This window comes from Anolis sagrei, chromosome 6 (assembly GCF_037176765.1).
Source record: "Anolis sagrei isolate rAnoSag1 chromosome 6, rAnoSag1.mat, whole genome shotgun sequence".
NCBI classification, from domain to species: Eukaryota; Metazoa; Chordata; class Lepidosauria; order Squamata; family Dactyloidae; genus Anolis; species Anolis sagrei.
In genome coordinates this window covers 70292217-70307251 of record NC_090026.1, presented here as the reverse complement: position 1 = coordinate 70307251, position 15035 = coordinate 70292217, and the positions used below count along the sequence as shown (strand labels likewise).

The following is a 15035-nucleotide window of genomic DNA, read 5'->3' as shown; positions in this document are numbered from 1 at the left end:
TACTGTCAGATATTGTATTTCCTTTATTGTATTTGGCCAGGACTTTGCTTAGCTTTGCTAGCCAATTTAGGACCATAATAATAATAACAACAACAACAATAATAACAATAATAATAACAAGAACAACAACAACATTAAGGCCAGAATTGAAAAATCAGCTGATGACCCAAAATGCAGACTGTGCAAGAAAGCTGATGAAACCATGGACCATATCCTCAGCTGTTGCAAGAAAATTACACAGATGGACTACAAACAGAGGCACAACTCTGTGGCCCAAATGATTCACTGGAACTTATGTCACAAGTACCACCTACCAGCAGTAAAGAATTGGTGGGATCATAAACTCGCAAAGATCATGGAAAATGAACATGCAAAAATACTGTGGGACTTTTGAATCCAGACTGACAAAGTTTTGGAACACAATACATCAGACATCATGCTTGTGGAAAAGAAAAAAGTCTGGATTATTAATGTTGCCATACCAGGTGACAGTCGCATTGAGGAAAAACAACAGGAAAAACTGCAAAGGCTCTGGCATAAACCAGTACAGGTGGTCCCAGTGGTCATTGGTGCACTGGGTGCTGTGCCAAAAGATCTCAGTCAGCATTTGGAAACAATAAACATTGACAAAATCACAATCTGTCAACTGCAAAGGCCACCTTACTTGGATCTGCGAAAATACATCACACAGTCCTAGATGCTTGGGAAGTGTTGCACTTGTGATTTTGTAATACGAATTCCAGCATAGAGATCTTGTTTGCTATGACATACTGTGCTTTTGTGTCAGTAAAATAATAATAATAATCTTTATTTATACCCCACCACCATCTCCCCAAAGGGGACTCGGGGCAGCTCAAATGAGGCCAAGCCCAAAAATACAATACAGTAAGATAAAATACAAAACATCAGAAAAATTACATCAGAACAAAATAGATAAACTCACAAAATAAAATAAAATAAAATAAAAAGAACAATGCATAATTACATAATAAAAGTCAAACAAATAGGGTGGGCTGAATACACAGATAGAATAATAAAATCCTAGATGAGATAGGAATAGGAAAAAGTGCTTTTGTGAGGGAAGAGGGAAGAGCCCGAGAAGGAGGAACAAAAGGGCAAGCCTACACAAGGGACAGGTGAAAGTGCATCATGAGGACAACTGAAGATGGAAACAAACAAAATGGGTTAAATGGTCACTCTCTGAAGGCACATCAGAAAAGCCAAGTTTTAAGATCTTTCTTAAAGACTGCTAGTGTGGGGGCTTTGAGTTTAAATTCTAAATCTGTAGAAACACATGCAGATTTGTTGTAGAGCAGGGGTTCCCAAACTAGGGCCCGGAGGCCAGATATGGCCCTCCAAGGTCATTTACCCGGCCCTCGCTCAGGGTCAACCTAAGTCTGAAATGACTTGAAAGCACACAACGACAACAATCCTATCTCATCAGCCAAAAGCAGGCCCACATTTTCCCATTGAAATACTAATAAGTTTATATTTGTTAAAATTGTTCTTCATTTTATTGTCGAAGGCTTTCATGGCTGGAATCACTCAGTTCTTGTGGGTTTTTTCGGAACATGGCCATATAGCCCGAAAAAACTGTTCTTCATTTTAATTGTTGTATTGTTTTAAGTGGGTTTTTTTGCACTACAATTAAGATATGTGCAGTGTGCATATGAATTCATCCATGTCTTTTTCAAATTATAATCCAGCCTTCCAACAGTTTGAAGGACTGTGACCTGGTCCTCTCTTTAAAAAGTTCGAGGACCCCTGTTCTAGAGCATGATCAATGGGATATGTGACAGATCTCTACTCCAGGTTGTTCCTGCAGTCTTTAGGATCTTACCACTCACCTTGTCCTTTTATTCTCTGGATCTAATACTCACACTCTATGAACAGTTTGCAGCATGAAACTATGATTTATTTATATAGAAAAAAAGTTTCACAGTTGAGAAAGCCTTCTGATCTGTCACCTCTTGTCTCCCTCTTACTTACTTGGCTGCAGTGAGGCCCTTCAGGCTTCTAAAATCAGAGATCAGTCTCAGAGATCAGAGACTGAGATCAATCCTAGTGTCCAAACCAGAAAACTTTGATTAAAAGACTCTCTCTAGGCCAGGATGTCAACATGTCCTCTGCTTCTGGTTCTGTTGTCAGGAGTCTTCTTCAAAAATCAAGCCCTTATCTAGCCTTCCTATCCTAATGATGGGCTTGGAATACAAAATACTGGTATTAGCAATGCGAAACAACCCTACTGCAATCAGCTAAGTAGAAAAGGAAGAGACACAGGAGCAGCTCTTGACATCAGTACTACCAAGCCGTTCCACAAATCATTTTCTTTTAAAAATAAAATGTTTTGCTCTCTCCAGTCTATTAATATACACCGAATTTCTCTCATAATGGATTGTAATAAAGCATCATTATTGTGGTAACTTCCTCAAGATGAAGTGATGATTCCCAGAAAAATAAATGGCATTTCAGCATTTATTCTCATTGGGCATATTTCATCACAGAAAATAAATTGTCAGATAGTTAGCTGGCACCATACTGTAGCAATGAGCAAAATGGCATACCCTTGACATCTGTGAAGCTGTCACCCATTCAGGAGGGATATGAAAGTGGGCTGCAGCTGAATCTCCCAGAATAATGACTCCTTTGGAATCTGTGCCTGAGGGAGGAATTTTGTTAATAATTTCAGAACTCACATTGACATTTCTCATGATGCAAAGTTGTTATGGCTGGAAAAACAGCTACATTAAAATCCATGCAACAGCATTAGTACAAAAAGAGCATTCAAAATAATGAACTTGCCATTTGTGTTCATTTCAAATATGGCATACAATTTCTCATTTCATAGAATCATAGAACTGGAATAGGCTACACTGGCCATCCAGTTCAACCCCCTGCCATGCAGGAAAAGCACAGTCATAGCTGTGATGTCTTGGCCTAGCTTTTTTCCCTGAAGAAGGCTAGGCCAAGATTGTTTGGCTAGATTCCAGAAAGTGGGAATTTGGTTTGGAATTATCTTCAGAGATTAGTTTCCTGAGATAATCTCCTGTTTGTTAACTCTAGATTTGAACCCACTACCCATCTAAGAATTGTACATGAAACGTAACCAAAAGCTTTTGTGCCATTAACTTACAGAAACCATTACGCATTTGTACCAGAAGAGTTTAAGCCTGTTAAATAAACATTTTATTATAGTTAACACTTTACAACAGCCTGTTTGTGAAAGTCATTGGTATTTAAACCCTCTGAAGAAAATAAACACTATCGTAACACAGAAGAGTGTTACTAAGTATCCTCTCCACACATATAATTCAGCCTGAATACTAAACAGTAAGGTGGCAGTGTACCCAATTGAAGAAGTCTTTTAAAAACCTCTCAGTTCAGACGTCATTCAAATATATCTACACACAGTTATATCTTTCTCTGTTTTATCAATTTCCCTCCGGTGATATTCCTTGTAATTGGTGGCACAGCGGTGTGATCCTTAGTACGAAGTTCCTCATAATTGCTGGTAGCTTGTGGGATTCACTATTTTCAGAATTCCCTGTTCCTTCTCCCTGCTAAAAGAAGCTCTTTGGTGGGAGGCTTCGTTATACCTGGCAATTCTATAGCACATATTTACCATCATAGCTGTGTATATACCATATAGCTTAGTATTTACCAAGTGTATTTACCAAAAGTATATACCTCATAGTCTTCATAGCTTGTAGTATACCATCAGCATAGTTTGTACACAGACCATCATAGCTGTGCATATACCACATAGCCAATATAGCTTGTACCTGTACCATTTAGTTATTATAGTTCTGTACTTTACCATTTTAGTTCTGTACTATATCAGTAGCCAAGAACCTTACTATAGCCAATATAGCCAAGCATTTACCAATAATATAGTCCAGTATTCTACTTTCAACTGCTAAGTATTTTACCACGTGACTTACCACAATTATCGTCAAGTATTTTACCTCATATTTTACAAATATAGCCAAGTGTTTATTACCAGTGTAATTAAGTTCAATCAACAAACTTAGTCTTTGTAATATTTTACTTTGATTTGCCTTTCAAGAACTCTGACTGAAGTTAACTTTGCCTTTGTTTCCAGTAAACTTATTTGGTTAACTTTACTCTTGCCTCAAGAGTCTTTATTTTAAAGAACTGAAGTACATTAGGAGGTATACCGATAGCCACCAGGAATAGCCAGACAAATAGTTTTCCTTTTACCACTGTGTGCCATCACTATAGCAGTGCTGACAGGCCATCCAGTCTGTCTAAAAGTTTCTAAGAAAGGAGCTTTCACCACACTCCAAGGCAGAGAGTTCCACTGTTGAACAGCTTGCTCAGTCAGGAAGTTCTTCCTAATGGTCAGATGGAATTTAACCCCTTTCCTCTGTGTCCTAGAATCCAATGCAGCAGAAAAAAGCCTGTTCCCTCTTTCTACAGCCTTTCACATATTTAAACATAGCTATGATGTCTCTTCTCAGCCTTCTCTTCTGAGGACTAAATTTTCTGAAATCAGCTCTCCTAAAGTCTAGAAAGCTTGTCTGACCTCTCATAGTTTCCCCTTTCCTCTATATCACAAACTCCAGGAGCACATGGTCCCTCCCACCTAAGGATCCCACCCATTCCACTCTATTGACCAGGTCATCAGTGTTGACTAGAATCCAATCCAGAATAGCTTGATCCCTTTCTTGCTTCTTCTATCTTCTGGACAATAAAATTGTCTGCAAAGCAAGTAAGGAATTTGTTGGACTTTGTCCTCTTGGCAGTTTCCCCCCCAACTTATATCAGTATAGTCAGGCATGTGGGGGGGGGGGGGGGGCTCGAGGGGCTTCACCCCTCCCCCGAAATTCTCATGGTGGTCCACAAGAAGGCCTTACTGGTGCATTATTTAAACTGTTATGTTTATTCATATCATGAACTCAGACTCAGCCCCCCCCCCCCGAATCAAACTCAGCCCCCCTGAATCAAAATCCTGGCTACGGGCCTTAGTTAAAATCTCCCATTACTATCATATCTCTTTTTTCTGCAAGTTTCATAATCTGTTCAAGGAATACTTTACCTACAACTACATCTTTTTCAGTCCTTGAACCCTTAATTCTTATCCAGATGCTCTGAATCTGGTTGCCAAGATTTAAGCCATGTGTCTCTTCACAGGTGTAAACATAAATATTCTAGACATCCTTGACATACAGTGCATTTCATCTGCACTATAAATAACTTAGGTAAAATGAATGCATCAGTCCATTTTATTTAAAAAAATCCATATTAAATTAGGCAAATGTCTATTGGGTTTCTTTTAAGTCTCTGATCATTACTTGAACATGGATCTTGTTGGGAGAAACATAAATTTGTAGCATCTGCAATACATTCAATAAATTCAAATCACCCAGATCAATCATAGTATTGAAATGATAGCCTATGGTCTGGTCTATCAGGGGAAAATTACAAGATGCTGATGAACACTGGTTGGTCCACATTATCCACACTTTAAAAGTGGAAATTACTTTACAGTATCCTATGATATATGATCTAGAAATGAGAGGTAGCAATATAAAGAAGGCCTACCAAGGAGATATCTCCAGATTTAACAAAAAAAGACAAAATGTGATTTGTAATATATTTCAAGTAGCTTCATCATGGCAGAACTGCAGCAGTCTTAGCCCTGGGAGAAAGTTTAGAACATGATAAATGTCCCATATCATGCAAATGGTTCAAACTGTGTGCATATATTGCAAGCCACAGTCATGTGTTTTTCCTTCACCATTTGAAATGGAAAACTACATTTTCTGCCTTCACCATTTGAAATTTATTTATTTATTTATTTGTGTTATTTGTATACCACGCTTCTCAACCCCAAAGGGGACTCAAGGCAGTACATGGTGTTGGTAACAATTCAGTGCACTGGGCTGGCTGGGAGTTAGCTGCATTAAGATCACTACTGACCAAAAGGTCATGAGTTCGAAGCCAGCCTGGGTCGGAGTGAGCTTCTGACGAATTTGTGTAGCTTGCTGTCGACCTTTGCACAAAGGAGAGTTGCATCTGTCAAGTAGGAAATGTAGGTACCGCTTATGTGGGGAGGCTAATTTACGATGCCATAAAAATCTCCAGCAAGCTTGCAAAGAATGAGGAAGTACTTCATCAGTGTCACAAATGGACGGTGAAACGACAGCTCCCCTGGTGGTCAGACTACCCACATGAAAAAGCTAGAATGTTAAATAGCCTCTGTGTGTTTGTCTATAATATGTTGTGTGTCTATGGCATTGAATGTTTACCATGTATATGTACATTGTAATCCGCCCTGAGTCCCCTGCAAGGTGAGAAGGGAGGGATATAAATACTGTAAATAAATAATAAATAAATCGATAATAAACAGTATAAAACATCAAAATTGACCCTCTCCTGATAAAACATTAAACATTATTAAACACATAAAATAACATCAAATATCATAAAAGACATATCATACTGGCACATTCACATTGTCCTTGTAAAAGCTGTAGTATCTATTTATTTTATAATTTATTTATAGCCTGTATACTTACCCTTATTTGCCTATTACAAACCCATAAGTCTATACCTATTATTTTTTCATACATTCACAGACATAGATAATATTAGAGAACTGGTACAAACACTTTAATGACTCCGGACAATTACTGCAATTAAAAAATGCTATCAATGTTTTCTCACCTATATTTTTAAATTTTAAAGATCTTACCATTACAGAATTTCTGCTCATAGGGGATGCCATCTTTGGGATCCACACCCTAATAGGGGAAAATACGAAATTATTTTGTATCTCTGAAACCTCTGATATCATGAATTAATTCACGCATTTTCTATTTTCTTTTGGTTATTATATAAGGAACACACCATTACCAGCAAAACATATCCAGTCTCATCTTCTAGACCAGTTAGGCTCCAGCAGAATACATTTTAGACACAAACATGCTGATGGGGATTGTTGCATGGTGTAAGGAATGAAATTTCCCTAAAATAGTGTCTTAGAACGTGTAATAAAACAATTCCGTTCTTCACCTATCTTTGGGGATTATCACCCATCACATCTAAAGGTCTTTTGGGGCTCCAGGCTGTGCTCTCTGACCTAAACTGTATCTAAGGACTAGTTTTAATAACAAGGATAAAATTAAATGCATTCAAAGAAGGATGATGAAGTAACTTTATTGGCATAATCAATAACAACAACAACAACAACAACAACACTTTATTTATATTCTGCCCTTCTCATCCCGAAGGGGACTCAGGGCACATCACAGTACACATAGACGGCAAACATTCAATGCCGCTTTGTATAGACAATACACAGACAGACAGAACAGAAGGAGGTGCCATGGAAAGTTGGGCTCGAGTCCAACGGGTGCTGTTGCTCTATCCTCTATAATGAAGAGTCGTCAAGACTTCCTCCTTCCTTTTGGTCGCCCAGCATTTTCTGATCTTCTTTCTTTATGGCGTCGTAAAACACCTCCCCTGCTTTTAGTGATACCTAATTTCTCTAATCACAGCTAAAGCTGTTTTTGAATTGCTTAGGTAAACAATGAGCTAGGCTAACAGTTGGCAGCTCATGCCAACCCAGGCTTCGAACTTACAACCTTTTGGTTGATAGATCTTATAATTGCTGATGATTTACCAGCTGTGCTATACGTCCGGTGCTAACACAAAGAGGTATCTCTTTGTGTTAATTTAAAATGGCATTTTAAATTATTTTGACTAAAATTATAAAGGTTTTATGATATTATCTTATAATTTTTTCCCAAAAAAAACCCTCTCAAATAATAAGCAAAAATGCAACAAAAATAAATGAATAATATAATACATTAATTTTAAAACATTAATAACAATTAGTGGCAAATAATCTTCCCAACGCAATAATGAATGACAGGGCCAAATTAATTTTCAAAATTACCGTATATACTCAAGTATAAGCTGACCCGAATATAAACTGAGGCACATATTTTTACCACCAAAAAATGGGGAAACTTATTGACTCGAGTATAAGTCGAGGGTGGGAAATGCAGCAGCTACTGGTAATACAAAATAAATAGATACCAATAAAATTACATTAATTGAGGAAACAGTAGGTTAAATGTTTTTCAATGTTTACATAAAACTGTAATTTAAAGTAAGACTGACCAACTTCGATTAAACCATTTTCAGTGCAAATGTGATTACATATCCTTCCAATAATAATAATAAAGAAAGTAAAATAATAAATGTAATAATAATAATAAATATAAATATAGTAAAATAAATGTAATAAAATAATAATAGAGTAGAATAATGCAAATGTAATAATGGCAATAATAGAGTAAAATAATAAATGTAATAACAATAAAGTAAAATAATAAATGTAACAATAATAATAAATAGAGTAAAATAAATGTAATAAAATAATAATAGAGTAAAATAATGCAAATGTAATAATGGCAATAATGGAGTAAAATAATAAATGTAATAACAATAATAAAGTAAAATAATAAATGTAATAATAATAATAAATTGATTAAAATAAATATAATAAAATAATAATAGAGTAAAATAATGAAATAATGCCAATAATAGAGTAAAATAATAAATGTAATAAAAATAATAGTAATAACAGAGTAAAATAATAAATAACTTTGACTTGAGTATAAGCCGAGGGCAGCTTCTTCAGCCTAAAATAGGGGCTGAAAAACTAGGTTTATACTCGAATATATACAATAACTGCCTCATTATGTTCAGTACCCCCTAAAACCAGAATTATCTTGTTTCACTGTCCAAAAAAAATTCAGAAGGATTAGAATTTCCCTGTGACAATTTCCAAATTATTACTTTTGCGGTAGAACTGATTTATCACTATATTATGTTGAGAAATTGTTTTGTTATGCTTGGTTTGCAGAAATGTACACTTTCACAAATCCATGACAAAAAAACTAAAAAGCTGATTCCAAAATAGGGAAAGATCAAAGGTCATAAGGTTTCAATAGAATATCTAGCAACTTACCCATATTCCATTACAGTTAGAATCCACCTTTGCATCCCACTGATCAGGTCTAAAACAGAAATGTTTGGCAGAATCACTCAATACCTTTGTTCTAGACTTTTCAAAACACATGCAGAAAACCAATAGTGCAACTGTTTCAGAAAGTAGGTTCTCATTTTCCAAACTGCAACAAATCACAATCACGGTGGCTGATCAAGTAATACATTCAGATCGCTTTCTGAATTTTTAAATGTTAGCATATGAACCAACATCACTACATCAGTGATACTATTTATTTAGCTATTACACTCACACTATCTAGGGTTATGCAGATCCCCAAATCATTGTAAAATATATGCATTATACATTTCCTAAACATTTACAATTTTTTCATACTACAGCAGACTCTCAGTTAACTGGAATTAAGCAACTGGAACTCCCCCATAACCAGAAAAAAAATCAAAGAAATAATAAAATTTAAAATAAACGTAAGTCAACTTGGCTTTCCGCACAGTAAGCCCACACTTTGTGCACCACATGAAGGCCATTAAGTTGAAAAGTTTATTGACTGCCATTTAACTAAAATTGCAGCTTACATTCACAAAGCTGTTTTTATAATCCAGCAGAGCTGTGTTACATTAAGTCTTTATTCATCTCATTTTGTTTTTCATTACAGTATTACACTATTAATATCAAGTCAATACAGAATTTAAGGTATGGTATAGTATGAGGTATAATATTATTTATTTATTTACGACATTTATATGCCATTCTTCTCACCCCGAAGGGGACTCAGAGTGGCTTACAAGATATACATACACACAATATATTAAATTATTAGCATAGTACAATATCAGTATTATATATTACTATATTGTACTACACCCTTATATTGTAATATTATTAGTAATATTACATGTAATATAAAATATATAATTAGATTGTATTATTATTAGTAGTATTATATTGTATTACATTATAATATTTCCATCTACGAACCCACGCGATCTCTTCGATCTTCTGGAGAGGCTCTTCTCTCGCTCCCGCCCGCATCGCAAGTGCGACTTGCGGGGACGAGTGAGAGGGTTTTCTCTGTGGTGGCCCCCCTGACTCTGGAACTCACTCCCCAGAGATATTAGACAAGCCCCCACGCTAGCAATCTTCAGGAGGAATCTGAAAACCTGGCTATTCCAATGTGCCTTCAGTGATTGAATGTAAGAAATTCTCTGACCAAACTTTGCACTAAATGTCCTTAGAAGCACTTTATTTATGGTTCGTGCAATTGAATCCTCCCTCATTCTCGGATCCTCATCCTGATAATTTACATCGTCCTATCTCCCAGTGTTTTTAAATTTTTTAGCCTTGAATATGGTCCTGCCCAGTGAAATCCTCTGTTTTTAATTGCTTGTTTTATATTGTTTGTATTGTTTATTATATTTCTTTGCATTTTATGTATTTTATTTTCTGGTTTTGTTATGTTTTGTATTACAATATATGTACTGTACTATGGGCGTGGCCTCATGTAAGCCGCACTGAGTCCCCCTGGGAGAGATGGAGTGGGGTATATATAAATTATTTATTATTATTATTATTATTATTATTATTATATACAAAATATTATATTATATTATTAGTAAAGCACAATATTAGGACTATTAGTTAGTAATAACTTTCAAACAAATAGAAATGAATTTATCTGGGATCTATCAATTCCCTTTAGTGATGGTTAACTTAGTTTACTATACTTATTTTGTTACAAGAAGTCTATGGGCTAGATAATTTTATAAAAGTCTGCAATCTAACACATTTTACAAAAATGTCAAAGGAAAAATGTAGATTTTGGGTAAAACAAATGCCAAACCATGGATAATGACTTAAGACTTCATTCCATAAGTTTAGGGCTCCATTTCTGTGCGCTTAGGAAACAGAGCCCCAAAAGAGTCTCATGGAGGCCATCACATGACGTAAAGGCACTTCCAGTGGGACTCCTTGGCACTTCATTTCCACAGCTCAAGGAAATAGAACCCTAAAGCCATATTATGTGACTACAAATAATAATAATCATATTTAATTACTTATTAATCGCCCTCCATCCGAGAATGCTCTAGGCGATTTACAGCTAAATTGTAAACGATAAAATACATACCTACAGAATTAAAAAATTAACAGAGATCGAATGCTCTAGTAAAAAGCCAGGTCTTAAGTGCTAGAGTAAAAGGCCCTAAGTCACGCATGGCTCTCATATAGGGTTGCATGGAATTCCATAAGGGCCAAGTGCACTTCTCTAGGACCCAGTATATAGAGTAAGTTGCGTTCGGCTGGTCGTTGCGACCTCCGATGATGGGAGAAGGAGAGGTGGTCCCTAAAGTACGATGGACCCTGGCCGTAAAGAATTTTAAATGTCAGAACTAACATCTTATACAGGCCACGGTACTCAGTTGGAAGCCAATGTAAATGTTGCAGCATTGGTGTTATATGGCATTTCATGGGCGTTCTTGTGAGTAACCTGGCTGCCGCATTCTGAACAACACGAAGCTTTCGGGTCGTAGACATCGGAAGGCCAACATACAGGGCGTTGCAATAGTCCAGCCTAGACGTGACCGTGGCATGGATGACAGTTGCCAGAGCCTCGTCAGATAGGTAGGGAGCCAATTGCCTCACTTGTCGTAGATGGAAAAAGGCCTGTTTGCTGGCAGAAGGTGACCTGAGCTTCCATTGTCAGCTGCGAATCCAGGACGACACCTAAGCTCTTAACAGTGGTTGATGGAGATAGGGTGGCACCATCGAAGGTGGGTAACGGATGAGTCAGACCTCCCGGGCTACCATGCCAGAGAATCTCAGTCTTCGCCGGGTTCATTTTCAGTCTGCTAGCATATAGCCAGTTCGACAGAGCCTCCAGACATCAGGTGAAATTTCTGGAATTGACGATGCTCCAGGCGCAGAAGGAGTTGGGTATCGTCCGCATATTGGTAGCAGTCCAGGTTGAAACTAGCAAGGGGTCTAACGTAGATGTTGAAGAGAAGAGGAGAGAGAGTTGCACCTTGGGGGACCCCACATAGGAGGGGGGATCTATCGGAGACTTGATCCATGTACTTGATCCATGGGAAATAGCAGCAGAAAACAGGGGAAAGACAGAACTCGATGCAGAAAGGACGTGGAATGGTTGGCCATCCCAAAAGATGGGGAAAGATGGGAGGGAACCACGTAAGATGAGCCACGTAAGATGAGCCACGTAAGATGAACCATGTAAGATGAGCCTAAGGAAGGCTCTTGGTCTTCATGGTGACTGACAAGGAGAATTAGACTTGTATAATGGTTGTACTCTGGGCAAGAGACAGTATGACCCAGGAGTTTTAAGGAGCAGGAAACGGGCATAGTATATTTTACCCTTATCTAAATTATATTTGTGGGCAAAACCCAGAAATGGGATATCTGGCAGTAATATATGCATAGTAAATTCTGCTTTGTAAAAATGAAATGGTCACTTTTTATAACAATGGATACCAAATACTGAAGGATCACTATAATCAAAGAAGACAAATATTGTTGCAGAGAGATGATAAAGACTTGACTGATCAGCATAGCCACAGCGGTAGACAGAAATGAGGAAGATGATAATATTTATTTATTTATTTAGAACATTTCTATCCCATCCTATTCTCGACCTCCAAAGAAGGACTCAGGGCGGCTTCCAACAATATAAAAACACCAATAAAATACACAATTACATAAAATGATAATAAATATACATTTAAAAACAGTTTGCCAAGTTTAAAACATGCTCCAAATCAGTCCAAAAATGTGGCCCATACAGTCGCATCTAAGCCAATAAAAGTCTTAACTGTCTTGCGAAAAGTCAGGAGGGAAGGGGCAAATTTAACCTCTTTAGGGAGAGAGTTCCACAGCTGAAGGGCCACCACAGCGAAGGCCCTGTATTTCGTCCCCACCAAGTGCAACTGCGATGGTGGTGGGACCAAGAGCAGGTCCTCCCCAGATGATCTTAAAGTCCTTGATGGTTCATAGGGAGAGACACGTTCGGACAGGTAAAGTGGGCCAGAACCATTTAGGGCTTTATAACAACAACAATATAGGAATGGCACAAGGATTATGAGAACGGATCTGATTTCAACTGAGGCGTTATGTTATGTCTGTTTTGTTGTTCTGTCTTGTTGATTGTTAAGTGTTGTGGATTGATGCTGTTGATCCTGTTTGTTGCATTGTTATGTTTTAATTGCACTGACACTGTTTGATAATTGTACTATGTAAACCGCATTGAGTCGCCTGTTAAGGGCTGAAAAATGCGGTATAGAAATAAAGCAAATAAATAATAAATAAAATAAACAACAACAACAACAACAACAACAACACCAATAATAACACCAGAGGCATTCCAAGTGGCCAGATACTGGTCAAAGGACATTTAATCAACTACCAAGCTTGCAAACGTTGTGTTTTGTCTGTCTGTTTGTTTTGTTCTGTTAGAAATGTAATACAATGGTCTGGTTGCCCCTGACACGATAAATAAATAAATAAATAAATAAATAATAATGTTATTTCTTACTCAATTTTTGTTGTGGCTCGAGGCAGGGCACATCATTAAAAACACATGATTAAAACATATTTGCATGAGATACATATATTAAAATACACAGAACAAAGATGAAAATTAAACCAGCATACTGGACATAAACCTGGAATGGGATGTTACACATCAGGTGTTTCCAAGAAAGCAGTGCCTTGTACATATTGCAGAAGATAAGCTGAGAACATACATAAAAATGAAGAAATATGTGGTATGTAGGTTTGGTAACCCTGAAATGTAGGTTAGGTCCAAGAAAAGGGTCTTTTCACTATCTGTGTCCTTTGATTATTCTTAAAATTTCTGCTGCTTTTCCTTAGCTGTGGTGTTATTATTATTTATATTTATATATTTATTAAAATAACATAATCATTAGTTTTTGTCATTTCAAAATGGACAACTTTTAGGGAAAACACATTTATGTAGAAGAGAAATAGGGGAACAGTAGTACAGCAAAATATCTATGATCTGAGTTTCTCTTGTAAACCTCATCTATGAACTGCTCCTTTTTCATGAAAACTGAAATGTTGACTCCCGAATAAAGCAAAGAGCTTGTGAGACCCTCTCCAGCCAAAGGAACTGGGACTACTGATCTTGTACTTGAATATAAATGACTTTTGGAGGCTTAATTCTCTCATAATTAAAATGAGTAACTGCTTTTGCAAGAGAGCTGAAACATTCACATTACCGTCTTCCTGGATACACAGCGGCGTCTGAGTCGTCACAATCTCTGCCTCTCCAGTAATACCCCCTCAGGGTCTAACCAGAAAGAGAAGCACAGATAAAATGTCACATTATTACTTTCCCCCTCCTTCTAGGCATCAAACTTTGAAATAAAAGTCTAAGTAAAGAGAACGAAATAGCTAGTATATCAACCCCTTCTCTTCTAGCTGTCTTTACAAAAATGACACATAGCTCATTTTAATGCAGAACAAAAATGACAATTCACATATTTTTTTAGATAACTTTGCTTCATCTTTTAATATACTTTTAATTTAATTCAATTTGCTTCATGGGGCAGAGTAATGTCATGGCCAGACTTCTAGAAAGATTATAATGGAATTATTCTTTTCCTTCCCCACAAAGAAAATGCTTCTTCAAGACTATAAAGAGCATTTGCCTCTGTATTAATAGTTTTTTTTAATGAAAGAAAAGGTTTTATGACTATTAGAAGATACTAGATTTCTGTTGCTTTACTTACTGGGAAAATACTGAATTTATCTCCATCAAAGTCTTCATAGGGTAACTTGTGCTTGACAAATCTGTGGGAAAGGAACATAGTGCACATGTGCAATTTTGCTGAAGGGCTAACATAAAAAGTTCAATTTATTATTTATTCATTATTTCCAACAGCCCTTTATACCAAAAGTAATTTGTATCATAATGCAAAGAGCTCATTTTTATTCGGACCAGGACTGGCCAGGTTACATTAGTCATAGTGAACATGGAGCCATTACTTATTATGCTGTTTAC

The 15035-nt window shown here is 36.7% G+C and overlaps 1 protein-coding gene across 1 annotated transcript in view; it reads right to left on the bottom strand.

The window, feature by feature from the left end:
- Window positions 1–15035, bottom strand: part of AOAH (acyloxyacyl hydrolase) — a 105970-nt gene that overhangs the window by 48425 nt on the left and 42510 nt on the right. Inside the window, exons 7-11 of the mRNA XM_067470183.1 lie at window positions 14764–14824; window positions 14251–14321; window positions 9005–9053; window positions 6719–6767; window positions 2565–2659 (exon numbers count right to left, since the gene is read on the bottom strand). Of these exons, the coding sequence (XP_067326284.1) occupies window positions 2565–2659; window positions 6719–6767; window positions 9005–9053; window positions 14251–14321; window positions 14764–14824 (325 nt within the window). The remainder of the gene's footprint in view (window positions 1–2564; window positions 2660–6718; window positions 6768–9004; window positions 9054–14250; window positions 14322–14763; window positions 14825–15035) is intronic.